General features: G+C 39.1%; 1 protein-coding gene across 2 annotated transcripts in view; it reads right to left on the bottom strand.

Annotated features, from left to right (window-relative positions):
• The window catches only part of LOC142497352 (uncharacterized), an 81,460-nt gene that overhangs the window by 39,641 nt on the left and 23,764 nt on the right, over positions 1 to 18,055 (bottom strand). For both annotated transcript variants that reach the window (XM_075605023.1, XM_075605022.1), the window contains exons 3-5: positions 3,521 to 3,583; positions 3,079 to 3,208; positions 2,002 to 2,092 (exon numbers count right to left, since the gene is read on the bottom strand). In XM_075605023.1, coding sequence (XP_075461138.1) covers positions 2,002 to 2,092; positions 3,079 to 3,208; positions 3,521 to 3,583 — 284 coding nt within the window. The remainder of the gene's footprint in view (positions 1 to 2,001; positions 2,093 to 3,078; positions 3,209 to 3,520; positions 3,584 to 18,055) is intronic.

The raw sequence follows: 18,055 nt of genomic DNA, 5'->3' as shown, positions 1-18,055 counted from the left end.
GGCTGCTCTTTTTTCTTTTTCTTTGAAAATAGATTTTCCTTTTGTTTGCTAACAGGATTAGAACAGGGGTGTCCTCCGGAGCCGAATCCCTCTATATTCAGCATCAGCCCCCCGCCCCCCAGTTCCCGCCATACTTACAGTTTTCAGTGTCGGTCTTCTGCTCTCATTATGGCGAAACAAAATGGTTGCTAAATAGCGGGCAAATAGGAAACTACAACGGATGACGTTGTGGCTTCCTATGTGATGACCGAGGTGTTAACTTTAAATAAAGCAGGAAGTTCATTGGCACAGAATAATACTAAGTATCTTGGGGACAAAGTGTTTCCCAAACCTGGAAAAGAGAGCGGTTCAGCTCGAGGACGCACCGGATCCAATCCTGTTCTTGACACAGGGTACAAGGTACAAATTTGACTCCCATCACAAAGTGGTATTACATCCAAATGAGACGTAAAGAAGGAAACCATAAGTCAATTTCATATCTAATAAAATGTTTTACTGAAAAAGCTCTGCCTTCTATAACTTTATTAGTAACACAACATAGGAGTTGTCTCTATATTCGACGAAGAGGTCAATGAGGTCGTTTTCTGCCAAATTCCCTATTGAAGTCAATGGCAAATTTTGGCTAAAAACAGCCAGGTGGGCAACTTCAGCATCTATAGAATAAGCTCCATAGTGGTCTCCATCTTTTTATTATAAGGATTGCCACCTTTTGTATAGGGATAGCCACTATTTTGACACCTCCTTATGGGGTTTTAGATTTTGTGATGCTCACTTAAAACATAATATTCCTTTTGGAATTATGCTCATTCTAAAAAATAAATAAATTAAATTTAAAAAAAATCATTCATACATTTGAGTCACAAAATGCTTACATTTATTCAAGATCATTAGAGAGGCCACCATGTGTATATTTAAAAATATTTTATGCACAAAATCAATGGCTGCAACAAAGGAGTATTTAACATGATAATGTCACTTCGATTTGTTAATATTATTTCTGGTCTGTACAGAGGAACAAGAATATTAATTGTGTTTTATTCTGGTTTTGAAGACCTTGAGAATAGACCACAAGTCCAAACATAATAGTTTGGAATAAACTATTTTCCAAGTGTCCAAACATAATAGGCTGTAAAACCACACTCGTACTGATTGAATTCTGGAATATGGTTTCACTAAACCATGACGAACTGCTCCTACAAACAGCATCTCATCACAACTCAAAAATAACATCCTCCTATTGTTTAAGAGGATCCTGGAAATTATAAGTTTTTTTTTATAGTTGATGTTTTTAAAAGCGTGGGGGAAAAGGGTCAATCCTGCATGTATAGTATGGTCATAGAACCAGTACAGTACACATGGATAAGGGCTTCTTGTACTTTCTGTTTTGTTCTTGAATATTTACAACTATAATTCAATTCACTTGCAATGAAGAATAACAGCTTTTGTAAATGTGTGACCTTATGACACGGATTTGCATAAGTTGTCAGCTTTTCTGCAAAATATTTGAATCAATGTTTTAATGCAGTGTGCCTTTTTTTCTACTGTTGACTTACTTTGGTAACAAGAAGTGTACTGAAAATATCTACCAAGTATTGACTTTTGTAGATTGGCTTTTGCTGCCAGATTTTTGGGGCACAGTGCAGGGTCCTCTTACCTTGTCCAGCACGGCATCGCCTTTTCCAATGACGCAGCATCATGACGTCGCGGCATCAAGTGACGAGACGTTGTCATGGCAACACGGCGCCATGTGATGCCACGGCGCCATGACGCTACAGGCGGAGACACCATCAGACAGGTGAGATGGTTACAAAGGCCCCGCGCTCTTGCCCGGCAATCACTTTCATTGTTGTGGGGAAGAGCGTGGGGCCTTTGTAACCGCGGGGCTCGGTGCAGTGGCATGGACGGCCCCGCCATCAAGCCAGCCCTGTAGAATGTTGTAGAGCTTCAACATGGCAGCATGCAAATTACAATTAGTCCTCCTACACCAAGATCTTACTTTACCTTGTCCTCCTCTTCCCTCTGCAGACATTCCTGTGCTTTTCTTTGAAGCTCTTCTTGAATTGCACGAGCATACTCCGAGTCCAACTCTTCACTGGTTAAAGATGAAAAGAAAGAAAACATTTGCAAAAATGGTATAAAATGTTCTAAACACAAAGATTTTTAAAGTCATAAGACAATCACTACATAAAATGTAATCATAACTGTTACATTAAATAACTTTTTTTTTTTAAAGTTGGGGTTACTAAAATGGACAAAATATTGCATATATTTGTGGCAGGGAAGGACACAAATGATTAACCAAGGGGCCCAAGTAATAGCTTGAGAGGCAGCAATGGTCTACATTTAGCCCTACGGAGAATACTCAGCCTGGTTTTTGTTGTTTTTTTACAGGATTGGTGCCAAGGGATTCTGCATTTGAACTGCACCTTATTCAGCTTCAGAAACCCCTGGTTCCTGAGATACTTAATGGTAAAAGAATGGCATTTCAGTCCCCTCCGGTGCACACCAAATGGCGATTTAAAAACTCCTGGATCATGCTGGCTCACATGAGGCAGCTTCTTATTGGATGCCATTTACAAATACACAGCAAACCAGGAAGTACCAGTACTAATCCAGGAGTACCGGTAATAGCTCCGGAACCAGAGAGGGTTCCCACATCGGAATATAATGGGGATCCCCTGAACTGATTCACAAGGTTAGGTAGGGGGTTATTGCTGCTTTAACTAGTGAAAACAAACGCTGAGTGCTGATATTTGAAAGTGGAATTACATCAGTAAGTGTGTGTCTTAAAAGGGAGGTTGTATACACCATAATACATAAAATATATTTTCCAAAGTGTATTAGTATAGACCAGAGGTGGCCAACCCCAGTCCTCAAGAGCCACCAAGCCAGGAATTCAGGATATCCCTACTTCAGCACAGGTGGCTCAATCATAACGACTGAGCCACCAATTGAGCCACCTGTGCTGAAGAAAACCTGACCTGTTGGTTGCCCTTGAGGACTGGAGTTGGCCACCCCGGGTATAGACAACAATATTAGCCCATAATCCGGTCATAACACCGCACCCAAGAAACTCACATTTGCTTCTGCTTCTCTAAGCTGAACACCTTGCACTGAAGATCCTCTTCATCCTGGAGCTTTTTGGCAATGCGAATATCCTTCTGGACCAACTTGTTTTTCCGAACATTGGAGGCATAATGCTGCTCAACTAGGACATTTCAGAAGGAGACAGTCACTTAGAATTAAAAACATATAATGCATTTCTTCAGAGACAGGCAAATTATGGATCAAATAGTTCCTCATAGGGAACATTTACAGCATTGTTACTCCCTACATGTAGCATTTCAATATTTTCTTTGTTTTTTTTTTTAGAAAAATTATATTGTTTTTAAAAGAAAAAAACGTTTTGACAAAATTAAACAGTGAAGAATAGTGGTTAAAGATTACAAGGCCTAAGTCTTGCAATACCCCACCATGATGGGCAACAATGATGTGCTTTTATTTGAGGGACGCAGCTTACTTTCTTGTTCTTGCAGGCAGTGAGCCAGGGCCCCATCTTCCAGGACTGCAAAGTCACGGCAAACTGTAAAAACACACAATTTAATGTACAGATAGCAACCTCATAAAACAGGTGTCCCACAAACACGCTTGCATATTTTAGTAGCCAATATTTGCCAAAATATGTAAGTCAGTAACAGCACCATAAACCAAATAGGCGTAAAGGAAGCTTGTTGTGACAGATAGAAAGACCGGTTACACAGATATTTTAGAACAAACAGTGTAGCGTAGGGACGGGCAGTCCAAGATCGAACCTAATGGTTAAAACAAAACGTTACATGACTGTGGTGACAGCAGGTATGTTTGAACAACCCATCACAAAATTCCCATGTGTTGTCTCCTTATGTTGTGGATGGTGCGTCGTCCACAATATACAGTAGTTTAATTTATTTTAAAGTTTCATGAAACCGTGATTTTCATAAAGACTTTTATTGGGTTTTATGTACAATTTATTGTGGCCTGACTGCCCATACACTCCTGAGCTCTAACAGATTTCAGACCCAGACTTAAAACATTGATTGGTTTTCCTGAGATATTTATAGGGAAAACACATGAATCCAATCAATGCAAGATTAGACATGGAGCCGCTGTGACAAAACCATCCGCTTTAAAGTTAAATGCAGATTCTCAAGAGCTTTAGTAAAAGCTAATGTCAGTAATATCCTATTTACATACAACGACTAGCTCATTAACTTCCAACAAATGAAAGGAGTTAAAATGCAAACATGTTCTATCCCGACCAGACTATCATGCGGTGCATGTTTTAACACACTTGAACAAAGTATGTATTCTGTATAAAGTACATGTTTGATTTTGCTTTCACACAGTATGCAATAGTTTTGTTTTTATTACCATAGAGTAGTCTCATACTTGCATTTGACTTTGTATACTGTGCTACATTAATCCCACTAACACCAGTTCCTATGAAATGTAAATTTTTTATTTGAAATAAAAATACTACATCTGGTATTGTACTTGAGAGAAGAGAAGAGGAGGAAGATAAGGAGTAGAAGAAGAGAAGAGAGCAGGAGAATATTATGAGAGGAGTAGAAGAAGAGAAGAGACGAGGAGGAAGAGAAGGAGGAGGAAGAGAAGGAGACTAGGAGGAGAAGAAGAGAGGAAGAGAAGAGAGGAGCAGAAAAAGAAAAGAGAAGAGAGGAGTAGAAGAAGAGAATAGAGGAGTAGAAGGAGAGGAGAAGAAGAAAAGAGGAGGAGAAGAAGAGAAGAGAGGAAGAGAAGATGAGAAGAGATGAGAGGAATAGAAGAAGAAAAGAGAGGAGTAGAAGAAAAGAGAGGAGGAGAAGATGAGGGGAGTAGAAGAAGAGATACGGAGGAAGAGAAGGAGAGGGGGAGATTTCAATCTAGTGAATAAATTACAGAAGAAAAAAAAAGCATCAAACTTAATCTCATGCTTTAGTGCACTCATCGGTTTCTTTTCTTTTGTTTGTTTGTTACCACTACCGACTTCATAATGCACAAATCAGTAACGAAGTTCAAACTGATGGGTTCCACAGGTCAAAACGGTGAATATTCCTAATTTGCCGCCCTGAACCCAAATGTTACTGTACAAGCTGTGCAACACAACAAGCTAAATCTCAAGGGAAATATCAATGCCTAACACGGATAGCGAGCAAGAAGTGACGCACTCTGTGCGCTCCATTGCACATCATTACCCAGAATCCCTGTCTGTAATTACTGTAAAACATACCCATTGAGGTGAAGTTATTTATGGGGCCCTGTTAAAGACACTTTTTGCACTTATGAGTGTGGATATTTTCCATTGCTTTTACTTACAATGGGAACTAAAAAGGAGGAAGAGTAATTGTTAGTTGTGTTTTCTCCATTTCAGGAACAAAGTAAGTTATACCTTCTGCATGACAAATAACCCAATTCAAAATATGGGGGGTAAGACATTTAAGAAAGGGCACTAAAAAATGTTGGGGACAATATTTTCAAAAACTGGAAATATATATATTTTATTTATATTTAAAAAAAATGTATTTTAATACAAGTCTATGTACGGGTATTGTTGGGTAATGGGGGTTCACATTCACTGCTCTCTAATTAACAAATTACCCTAGCTCTAATTATTGTATCATGAAGGTAGCTTATTTAAGAATGTATGTATTGTCCAGGTAAACGTTTAGTAGTCCTTAAAAGACTGTTTTGACTACCGTGGCCCCGTTTTGCCCTTAAAACACAGATCACAGTAATTTCTGCCTATGTAGGACTTGACCTTTACGATATCCGGAGAGAAGATAATTATACCACTGCTGAATCTAGGGGAAAATGGCAAACCCCTTAGCCTATTCTGCCAACAAGTACATACATAATCTGTTGTGCATACAAGCAAAGAGCAGATGTTTCATGAGATAATGCCTACATGTACCAATTAAAGAATCTTGGAAATTATTTGAGTGCCCGCTGCTCACTACAGAACTTAGTGAGATCATGGAACATCAACATCGGCTGCCAGACTTCCAGCCAATTGGATCTTAAGTTTATTTTTCACAACATAATGTCAATAACATTGTACAGGGTAACAGCTTCTAAATATGGCAATGTTAAAATCCTTCTCACGATTTAATTTCATTGGGGTTAGATATTTAGATTATAAAGCCATTCTGGGCCCTGAAGAACTTTTGGTAGTTGGCTACTGCTACTTTCAAGGATTAAACATTCAGGAGTACATAGACTCTTCCTATTTAGGCTGCAACCATAGTTGGGGAGACGGTGCGAGCGATGTCGCTCACATCTAATACAAAATAGCTACAGTCAATGCGCACGGCCATAGTGTGCACGCATGTAGGAGATGGCGCTGCAGAAACAAGCAGACAAATCATTTAGATTTTTCGGCGCGACGGACGGTCACGTGCACGGTTCACCAATGAAGACAAACTGCTCACGTTACTTCACCGTCACGCCCCGCCCCCCCCAGTTGTGCGCTCCATCTCCTACACTACAGGCCAACAATCGCAGAAGAGATACGTGTGTGTGATGTCACACGCTTACTATGAACTATACATCTGGATTACTTAATACGTGCTTTATTGACATATGTAATACCAGGTAGAGTGCAAAGTCATATCTCGGCTTGACCAGCTCCTATCTCCATCTATCCAAGGAAACCCGGTTATCACAGAGAACCATTATCTGTTTCATATCTTGCTTTTATACATTTAATATGGAAAAGGTCATCACTACAGAATACCTCAGAAACACTAATTGTTAAACTAATGTTAAATAAAATGCAGTAGCTCATTTGTCAGAGAGCAAGAGCTGAAGGCAGCACATGGCCTTTATAAACCGTTGCTGTGACTTGGACTAAAAAAGGTATTTGGCACAAATCCAAAGTGATTAGTATGCAGCTGTCTTTAGTTTATCAACACAAAACAAGTGTGTGAAAAATTGATGGGATCATTTACTTTTCCCCAGTATCAAAGCATCTGCATGCAACATAATTGCGTGACCCACAAAAATCTAATACTTCAGATGGCTGCTGGGTACTTGAGGCTGTCTGGATAATCTGACCAAAGACAAATGCAGGTGACTGAAAACACAAAAGTAAGCGTTGTACACAACAAAAACAGCATGCTTTTCATTCACAGACCGCATACAATATTGCTAGAAAAATAAAATTAATAGAATGTCCTTAACATTTAAAAAAAAAATAATAAATAAAAGGGGACAGACACATGGTTTATATTTTTACAATAAAAAGTATATATTATCAAGTTTGTCCTATAACATCAATTAGTCAGATTACCAACGCTCTCAGTGCAGAATTGGCGTCTCTTATACAAAAACAGATTTCTCCTATTTTTATGGAGCAGATGCTTCAAAAACATGACTGGCAGAATCAATCCTTATTAATGTGGATAATCTTAATCCAGTGTTTCCCAACCCTCCGATGGGAAAATCACAGCTACACCAGAATTTCTGAATAACCAAATAATAAACAGGCATGAATTTATCCAATTTTTATTTTTCATTATTATTGGTGGATTACTCTATAGCCTGATGTGTCTTATTTTCCCCAGGAGAGGTTGAAGGAACATTAAATCTAATCAATGTTACCATTATTATTTATAACAATGCGACAAAATATTCCATCGCACTGCACAATAGGGTTGAAGGACAAAACAATAAAATATCAAAGATTAACATACATTGTTACAGTAGGTAAGGACAGTCCTGCCCCAAGGAGCTTGCAATCTATAACGGAAGGGTAAGTAATAAACATGTACCTGTTATTGTACAACAAAAATGGTCTATTGGGTTAAATGCAGATCATTTCCACTTGGGTTGATCGGGTAAGTTGGGAGGGATCTGCTGCATTAATATGGTAAGGGTCATGTATGAAAACATGTGCATACATTTCACGAACAGCTGAGCATCTTACGTAGAAAAGATGACTATTTATACAGAAAAACCACATGAACACCTTCAACAGATGAATTATGTGAAACTTTTTCTTAGTGGACACGGAATGAAGCGGTGACTGTTTGTTTTTGTTGCAAGGCACATGTAGCTGAATCTGTGCCGTTATTCAATGGCAGCTGTATTCGCTAAACATTCAGCCAACACTGGCAGTCAGTGTCGGTAGCTGGCACAAAACCAAACTAAACAGTTCTCAAATTTGACATCATCTTTTTCTTTGTACTGGTGCAAGATTGTTAGATATAATTAGTTTCTGCTGAATAGAAACAGACACTAACTGCCAGCAAGCTACAGTAGGTGTATTACGAAGATACATCCAACCCCACTCCATGGCAATGCTTTGTGCTGCGATTACAAATGAGCAGTAGTTGACAAATCACCAAAAAATCTACTCGCCACCTAGTACCAAACGTGTGCTGCTTGGGCCAATATTTACTCGCCCGGGGGTTAAATCCACTCGCCCGGGGCGAGCAAATGTATAGGTTTGTCGAACACTGCAAATGAGGAATAGGTGAATTATACTGTAGTTGGGGATGCCGGTTTCAACCGAAAAACAAAGGCCACCCCAAACTGATCATCTTGCACTTTCGGTTAAAACCAATAAACACCATAAATGAAGCCTCTTTTCCTTTTAAACTCTTGTGGCAGCCCTTCCAGCAGCCCAAAGGCATCACGGGAAAGTGGTGGTGGGAGGGAAGGGGGCGCGGCAAGGGTTAAATACTAAAAAAAGTGCAACGGTAAACACCGAATTCAAATGAATGTAAATTTTATTATTTTCTAATAAAATAAAAAAACACTGGATAATAAAAAAATAAATAAATAAAATGGAATTCCTAATTATAGTCGCTGAACAATAGAAATGAATGAGATTTAGATTCTGTATGGCACACTTGTGACAAGGCATAATACATACAGCTATCTAGCTGACTCATTAATTTCCCTGCAGGGTCCCACAAAATGAGTAATATCTCCGCTCAATCCGTCACAATTATAACCTAAACGCTGCCACTACCAAAATGTAATGTACTTGCAGGGTTTTTGGGTTCCTATTTACTTGGAAATATATGTAACTAGCTGAGAGACCCGGCGTTGCCCGGGATGTGAACCGTGAATAAGTATGTGTAAATGTTGTATGATAATGTGTATTGCAAATTTTTAATGTCATGTGAATGTTATGTAATATTTGTGAAAAGTGTGTTTCTAAACCAACAACAGTAGAAAGCACATGTATAGGAGTTGAATTTTGCTAAGTGTATCAGCAGAGGAGGGTTGTGTGTGTGTGTGAGGCCGTGTGTGGTAGGTGAGGGCGTGTGCCGTGGCTTAGGGCATGTGTGTATGCTATGTAATTGGGCTGAGTCCGTGGTGTCAGTGCCAATGAGAGGTGTGCGGGGGCGGGTGTGTCAGGGGAGCAATGTGATTGGCCTGAGGCGGATTGTCCTGAGGCGGAGTGACGGGCCAAAGGCCCAATGCGATGGGCCGTAGACACAGGGACCGTAGACACAGGGAGACACATACAGACAGACAGACAACGACACATAGGACACTTTGAGAAATATATAGTAGATTAGCCCACAAAAATCTATTGCAGCATAATGTGTCTGAAAATGCAATTACTCTGCAAAGCGTGCAAAGTTCAGAGAACAAAGACTATACTTATTACATTTTAGATGTACTGTAATATACAAAAATAGTACTGTACAGCGCTTAATTTACACCAAGAAAATGTTGCAAGAAACATGCAGTCAATATACTGTATGCAGCCATTTTCATAAAATAAAAAAGGGCAAAACCGAATTCCTATACATTACCACATAACAATATCCACTTCCTTCCAAAGAGGTAATTGGCACGTGAAAGATGAGAATTCACTTGTCTGGCATCAGAACACACCTCTTGTTAAATGTCAAATGTATTTTTTTTTTTATCCTAAAAATCTTCTGCATTTAGAACAGAATAAGCCCACCTTCTGGACATCCTTACAGTGTCACCTTTATAGTTTGGGGAGAAAAATAGCTTTCTTTTTAATTAATGCCTCAAGAGTATAAAATGTTTTACAACGCTTTCCCCTAGGTCCTACAATGCTACCTTCACTATTGCATTTGAATAATTAAATATACACATGTATGTAGACACCACTTTTGCCAACGCAACTTCTAGTTTTGTATGAGAAAGCGGATATTAGAGATATAGAAAATGACAGGTTTGTATGTGTTATATCAATTTAATCAGCCGAGTTCCATGGTCATAAATAAATCTTTCATATCCTTGTGAAGTGTATCGTATGCCAGATCTATAAGGAAAATGCAAAATTCACCTCTTCGCATCTGGTTGGGAGAGTTTTACGATCCCTTTGAAGGTACATTTAAAAAAAATAAAAAATAAAACACAACTGCTTATTTCCACTGCCAAACAAGAGTTGGGAATAAAGGTTTCAAATCCCCCACTTTCCAAACCAGGCTATGGCCCCAAATAACCTCACTCCTAGACAAACACAGAAAGCCAGGCAGGGTCAGTGGCCTGACCTGCCATAAAATAACTTGTATTTTTAAGATGCAACTTGCAACTCAAAATAACCTGTGCTGTGCCAGAGTATTAACGTACTGAATATTTTCTTGGCCCAATCATGACAGTGTACATAAGGGAAAATAGCAGCTACACAATTTAAACTTAAGGCTGTCCATGGTTGTTCTTTCATAGCACTGACACGAAATATAGCATGTTACAGTAGAAATATACAAACCGTGCAGATAATTCATTTTTCCACCTTCAATCTTATGGAAGATGAAAATTGATTTAATTTATCCAAAATAATCCTGCATTAATAATGCAATTTCATTCTTAAAAAGGCGCAACAAATAAAATATATAAATTTACTTAGAATACCTCAATTTATCATGGGCATTCAATTCTAAAATAATGATGTTAGGGATCATGATGTTAAAAATTGTTTTTTGGGGGGGGAAGAGGGAAATACCGAACAGGAATAAAAAAAAAAAAAGCAAGTCAAGCTACAAATGGAAAACATATTTAAGTTGAACAAAATAGACCACCGATTTTAAAAGTTAGGAAAAGGAGTCTTACAGGTTAACTGTCCCATACACAGGGCCAGCTTGATGGCAGTGTTATCGGTGCCAACGCACAAGCCCCACGGCACGGTTGCAGAGGCCCCCCACTCTTCCCCATAGCAATGAAGCCGATTGCCGGGGGAGAGGGTGGGGCCTCCGTAACGGTCTTACCTTTTCTGGCGCATCTCCTATTGCAGGGTCACATCAAATGGCGTTGCATTGCCATGGCAACGTGACGGAGCAACATGTTGCCATGACAACATGGCCCGCAATGTCAAGGGACGCTGCAACGTCATAAAGATGCATCGGAGATACCGCATCAGATAAGGTAAGTGGGCAAAAGTCCCTATACCCACCCCCACGATAATTCCAGCCGATGCTGCCCATACAGTACAAATCTGTCATCAACCATATCATAGGAAATGATACAGAGGAAAGGGATCCAAAAAGGGCTAAAACAAATGAGATGTTGCTATTTTTCAGCTTCTTTTTGATCAGAGAGCGCAGTTGTACAGTTTTTGATTTTGTATATGTTTTTGGAGGTCTTGCTGGAGGCCTCCAGTCAAGCGGACACCTCCTATTATGATGTATTTTTTGTTTTTTTACACAGCTTCACTCTACAATCGGTGCTGGTCACCTTCTGGGATAGTAAAAAACAGAGGGAAGGTTGAGATCAGAAATCCAGAACAGTTTTCAAATATGGTTTACCTGGAAATGATATGTAATCAGGCCAAACCGGTTTCCAAACAAAAAGGGACTGCAAAGGAAGTGTTTGTGTCTTATACTAACATCTCTTCAACTCCAGTGAAAAAGGAGTGTCACACGACATTACTAGTCAGCCAAGGTTTCAGATTTGCGTTGCACACCATTGAACATCAGTACACCGAAGAAGGTCCCCATGGGGACCGCAACGTCGGGCTAAATGTTTGCTTGTTGGACTAAATAAATACGCCTGTGCAGTGCTGGTATTTTGGATCACTAACGTGACCTTTACTGACTTACAGTTACCCCCGCTCTACTTTGCACCACATCTGCCTCTACAGGCATGCTACCTAGTGTGCGGCCGGATAGGTAGGCTACGATAGGCTACGATAGGCTACGATAGATACGATAGATACGATAGATACGATAGATACGATAGATACGATAGATACGATAGATACGATAGATACGATACACACCACGATGGTCGAAAACACAAAATGTTTTTAAATGACAGTGCATCCATTCTGCTGGCAGGGACCTGCAGGTTATTCAGGTGATCATGAAAAACATCAGAGTCATGCTCAAACAATAAATAAAACGAATCATTTCTACAATAGAATGGTGTTGCAGGCCCGGCTGGACGGACGGTTATTTCCAGACGTGAAATTAGTTTAACACTAGCAATCCACATAAATAGGTTGTCTAGTTGGTGTGCTTCACCTAAACATTTTGGCTTACTAACATCAGACATAAAACAAGAAAAAGTAATGACCTGAAGTGTTTTGCCTTCTCTACCACAGCATATTTCACCTACTGACATGCAGAGACATATTCCAAGTCATCCAACCAGTTTCACAGTAGAGTAGAAGGCAAGAATCTTCCTCCCCCACATGAAAGATTAAACACTCCTGTCCAATTGAACCATTAATAAAAAAGTAACATACAATCTGCCCTGAAGTTTATGTTAACGTTTCACTGAAGCAGAAGTTCACATCCTAAGAATTCCACAATAACATACTGCAGATTAATATTTTTTAGGGACTTTCTAACGGAAGAAGAACGCTCTAAAAATAATTCTAGACGTCCTTAAAATCGGTCTGGGTCATTTGGTCTCGACCAAACCTCTGTCAGTGTTTATCCTCCACTTACCTCGCCACGGGACATCTCTCCAGCGGCCACTTTGCCGCTAAAGTTAGGCCCCTACCCGTACCCTAAAATACCCCAATACCAATGTTACCCATTACCCTAAAACTCCTTAGCCTAAACCCCTTACCCCGAGCCCATACCCTAAAACCCCTACCCAAACTACTAAAAAAACAAAAAAAAAACGTAAACTAAATTTACCTTACTGGCAAAGTGGCAGTGTCCTAAGGTCCCTTAGCAGCCAAACACCTTAGGAGCCTTGGCCATGACCAAAAGGTCCCATTCCACCTCAAATATCCTCTTGTTTAGTTGTTCCATTGAACTTTACCAATAAGAACGACCAATTTAACCAGTATAAAAAATTATTTGTATATAATCTTTTTATATTGGTGGCCCCAGGGAGCTTTACCTTAATGCTCCAGCTCCAAAAAAAACCTGGTTATTGATCAATAATTAAAAAAAAAAAATTTAAAACCCTTTAAATCTCACAAACATTCTTTTCTATTGACAATATCCCTGCCAGGATCCGCCGTGACTCGGCGGCCAATTGAAAGCTCTAACTTCACTGGGGGAGGACCTTGCGGTTTTTTTGTGACCCAGCAGCCATATTTGTAGTTTTTGGCAAGAACCAAAAATGTACTAGTTAAATTGATTGGCACGATGGTGGGACCCTGGAGCTAGGGGCACTATGATTGAGCTTCGCAAGACCCCAAAGATGAACGACGGTTAATAAAAAATAAAAAAGGGAGATTGGGGAAAGGGGGGGGGGGTGGAAAAAGGGGCTTAGCAGCTTTAAAAATAGTCCGAAAAAAAAAAAAAGTGTTCTCTTTTCGATGATCTTATGATACAAGTAAAATACGTAACTCCCTTGAAGAAGCAACATGGTTTAGTTGCGAACGCGTAGGATGGAAGGACCAGGAGTTTTCTTCACGTTGGTGACCCTTCGCGAGACCGGAGCATTGCATGATGACAACACCACAGCTACAGCGCGGCAGTCCCCCCCCAGCCAGAAGTACAAAGCTACAGAGCCACCAATAAATATATAAAGATGGGCATATTCATGTTATGCACATTGTGAGTGTATTTTAATGAGCTTTAACCTTTCAATAAATTATTTAACCGTCTGCACTAATGTGGGTTACATTTGCGCTTCTGTTTTATAGATTCTATAAAATACAGCACTGTTTGTATACTATTTTTTTTTTTAAAGCATCCAGAAGCACACCTTTTGTTTTCGATGTACAGGCAGTCCTCGGTTATCCGACACAATGCGTTACTCAAAATAGCATTGTAAAGCGAAACGTTGTAAAGCGAAACACGTTTTCCCATAGGAACACTGTTTAAATGAAAGGTTCCGTTCCTGAAAGCATTTTAACACTAAAATACACTAAAAATTTTATGCAGGCAATAAGATATGCAGCACACACATAAATGATATAGTGTATATACTGTATTATATATATAATATAACATAATAAATAATATATTATATAGTATAATATAATATTATATATATATATATACGCTTTGCAACGTTGTTTATGTGAATGTGTATATATATACACACACAACGTTGCAAAGCGTCGTAAGAGCGTTGGATAAGCCATTTTGGCATGTAAAAATGAATATAGGTATGCATTGCACAGCGTTGGATAAGCCATTCGTTGTAAAGCGAACTGTTGTAAAATGAGGACTGCCTGTATATTGCTATTATGCCACTATTGTGTAGTGTAGTGGCATGGAAGAAGCAATTGTTATTTTAAGCAATTTTAATATGGTCTTCAGAACCAGAGCAACAGATTTTCAGTCAGACATTGTCCAGCAAGCAGATCATCAGGGAGTTACCTCATGATGCATAACACTCACAAGGGTAGATGAAAAAAAAGCTTGAAGAGAGCAGGTGTGGATGTGAAATGTTTTACCTCGCATTCACTTTACATCGGCGCCGCAACAGAAACAGCATGGATGAAGTTGAATAGCGATGCCATGAATAGTCTTCTGGGCCAGTTGCGAGGTGCAAGAGCGACTATACAGCTGTCGGTTTGGATTTCACTTAGACCAGGCCTGCATTATGTGGATGGCCAAGAGAGGTGTAAGCTAGATTCAGGTCTTGCCTGATTTATTAAAAACAACAATAGTTACATTGCCTCCCAGATGTGTTGGTGATACAGGCAGCGGGACAACGACGGGTTATAAGGGCTCAGCTGAACTTGTGCGGAAATGAAAAGGGATGTACCGAACATTTTGTGGCTTCTCCCAAAGTGTGTTTAATCTGGTCTGAAATTACCCCGCATTTGTTGTGGCGTGGGGTTAGGGACACAGGGGCAATCCGGTCCCGTAATGAAGATGGATCAGAGAGAATCCCCTTACAGTTTATATACAAAAGGGTATTTTCTAATGGACAACAGGATAATTAGTGTTTAAATCAGGCATTGCACGCGCACACACACACACACACACACACACACACACACACACACACACACACACACACACGAGTAATGCAAATGTTTTCTTATGATATCATCTCAAACAAAATATTTTTAAAATGAGGAAAAAGCACTGATACCCGTTAGCAGGGGATTCCATGATATGGTTGTGATAGGATATGTGATGTTAAAGACGCATCCACCATAACTAACCTACATTTGTTTGTCTTTTTACATGATTGGAACCAGAAGGGATCCTCCAGGGGTGAACCACCCTGTGCTTCCAGACATACTTACTGGTGATGTTGCCAGTATTACTTCCTGATTCTTAAATATCCATCCAATAGGAAACCGCAACAGATTATGTTCTAGCTTCTTATAGGACTGCGGTTTGGTAGCTATTTGGTGTCTCCTAAGGGAGAATTAAACCTGGTAACTCCACCAGTAAGTATCTCAGGAAACGAGTAGGAACAACTGTTCCTTTAACACAATTCATATTCTTGCCATTGGCAAAAGAGACGAATAATTATATTTTGGGGCACGTTTTAAAGTAGCGACTTCTTCCAAAAATGAGTTGTTGTTTTTTAGTGACATTAAAAACAGGCTGACAAGCACAGTTGGTTTCAAGTGTATAAATGTTGATGGCCATTTTAATCACAAAAAGAAAAATGGATCTCTCGAATGCGACTACATTTCACAGGCAGCGTCACTGAACACCCTCCAGCACGCCAAAAAGGGTCACACAAATAGCATAAATTGCTTCAAGGTTAAAAAACAACGCCATAGAACAGTCAACATACTTGAATGTGAAATAGCTGAAAGGCATCGTGACAAAAGGACCACTCCTCCAAAAGCACACAAGAGCTTTTCAGTCACAGTAAAATATTTGTTAAATGGTAAGGACTTAACTAGTCAAAACATATCAGGGCTAGGTGGAATGTAAGTGCATTTCAGGATTACCCAAAATTAAGGTATGCAGAAATAAATACTTTGTTATATTATATACACTGCTTAGAACTATTTCTGGGATCTTGGAATAGAACATACAATGATACAATATCTCAAGATAATGCGAGAATATTATAGGGTCAACAATCATTACTGGAGGACTGTGCTGTAAGCGATGCTGACTTTGGAATATAGACATAGAGTCAAGTTCAATGTCAGCACCATACCAAAATAAAATAAGGATTTTGGCTGACTTATTTTAATCTTTGTGAAGTGGTGTGCCTAAAAAACAAAAATTTAAAAAAAAAATGTTTTTTATTTATCTAAAAACCCATTAAAATAAAATAAAAAGGACAAGCACTTTTTTACATAAATGTAACATGGCATGTTTCGTAATCATAATGTGCTTTTAATAGCACCGATTTAAGAACTAGTACTTCACTTAATTCTTTGAGAGTACTGTAAAGATGTGCTTCACAATGGAAAAAGGATTAAGAATCACCAAAAAAAAAAAGGCATGCAACATCAAACATCAAATGTTTATTTTAACGCAGAGTAGGTTGGACTGCTGAGTGTCAGCCAATGTGTACGGTGCTGAAGCAACTTCAATATCCTAAGCACTCAAAACTTGAGCTAAAGACTTTAAAACACGACTGCCATCATCATCATCATCACCATGGAAATGCCCAAACACAGGGCCTTATGCAGAGAGGAACGTTATTTAATGTGAAAACGGCAAGAAAATAGCCTCAGAATTGGAGCAAGTTATGGTCGTATGCAGAAAGCTGCGTTACCTAATTTTTCTGATGAGATTCAAAATTGCCAAGTTTTTCTGGCTAGATTGAACTCACTATAATATAGGGCAGAATGGCGAGTTGCAGTGCATCTATGCTACCTGCATACCACCCTATTTTAACATGGCGAATTTACCAATCTCTCCACGTGTTTGGCAATTTTTAAAGTAAAGAAACCTGCTGTGGAGAATTTTATGAATCTCTCCATGTTCTCTGCAGGAGAAGCTTCTCTGGGAAGTTTTTTCTCCAAAATATGGTGCTATTTCCCTTCTCTATCCTCTCTGCATAAGCCCCACAGTCTCATAAGACAATCTTTTTTTTTTTTTTTAAAGAGTGTAGACCACTTTTCTGAAATATAAAAACAGCTTTTAAAAAGGAATGCTAGAAAATTAGCAACAACTTAAATACTGTATGTGATTAGTTCATAATCCTATTTTTAAATAAATTAGAAAACTGATAGTGAAAACCAAAATATTGTTTTTCCTTTGGATTTCTATCACAGACTTAAGCAGTTGCAGAAGAGCCTGGCATCACATGGTAGCGATCTGAAGCCATTCATTAGTTGAATTTACCCAATGAAATCATCATCTATTAAAGCTGCAGTTCAGTCAATATCCTGCATGTGTGTTTTTTTTTAATAAATCAGTTCTGTAGTAAGAAAAAATACTTTTAGCATTTTCTGTTTTAAAAACAACAACTTTGAAAGACCAATTTTCTTGTATTCTATTTTAACAGCCATTTGCTAAGGCACTGCCCCTTCATGTCCTGTCACAAGCCCTGGCACACCCCTTTGTCAGCCCTGCCCTCCCTCTAGCACATGTCACTGCAGGAATGCTCATGAATATTCATGAGCTTCCACTGAGAGAAAGAAGCAGAAGAAAAACAGATCCCTTCACTAATTACGTCACCAAATTTCGCCGATCAAGACATGGAGAACGAATTGACCTGCAGCTATGCAGTTCTTTAGGTAATT

This window comes from Ascaphus truei, chromosome 6, assembly GCF_040206685.1.
Source record: "Ascaphus truei isolate aAscTru1 chromosome 6, aAscTru1.hap1, whole genome shotgun sequence".
Lineage (NCBI taxonomy): Eukaryota > Metazoa > Chordata > Amphibia > Anura > Ascaphidae > Ascaphus > Ascaphus truei.
This window is presented reverse-complemented; position numbering and strand designations above follow the sequence as displayed.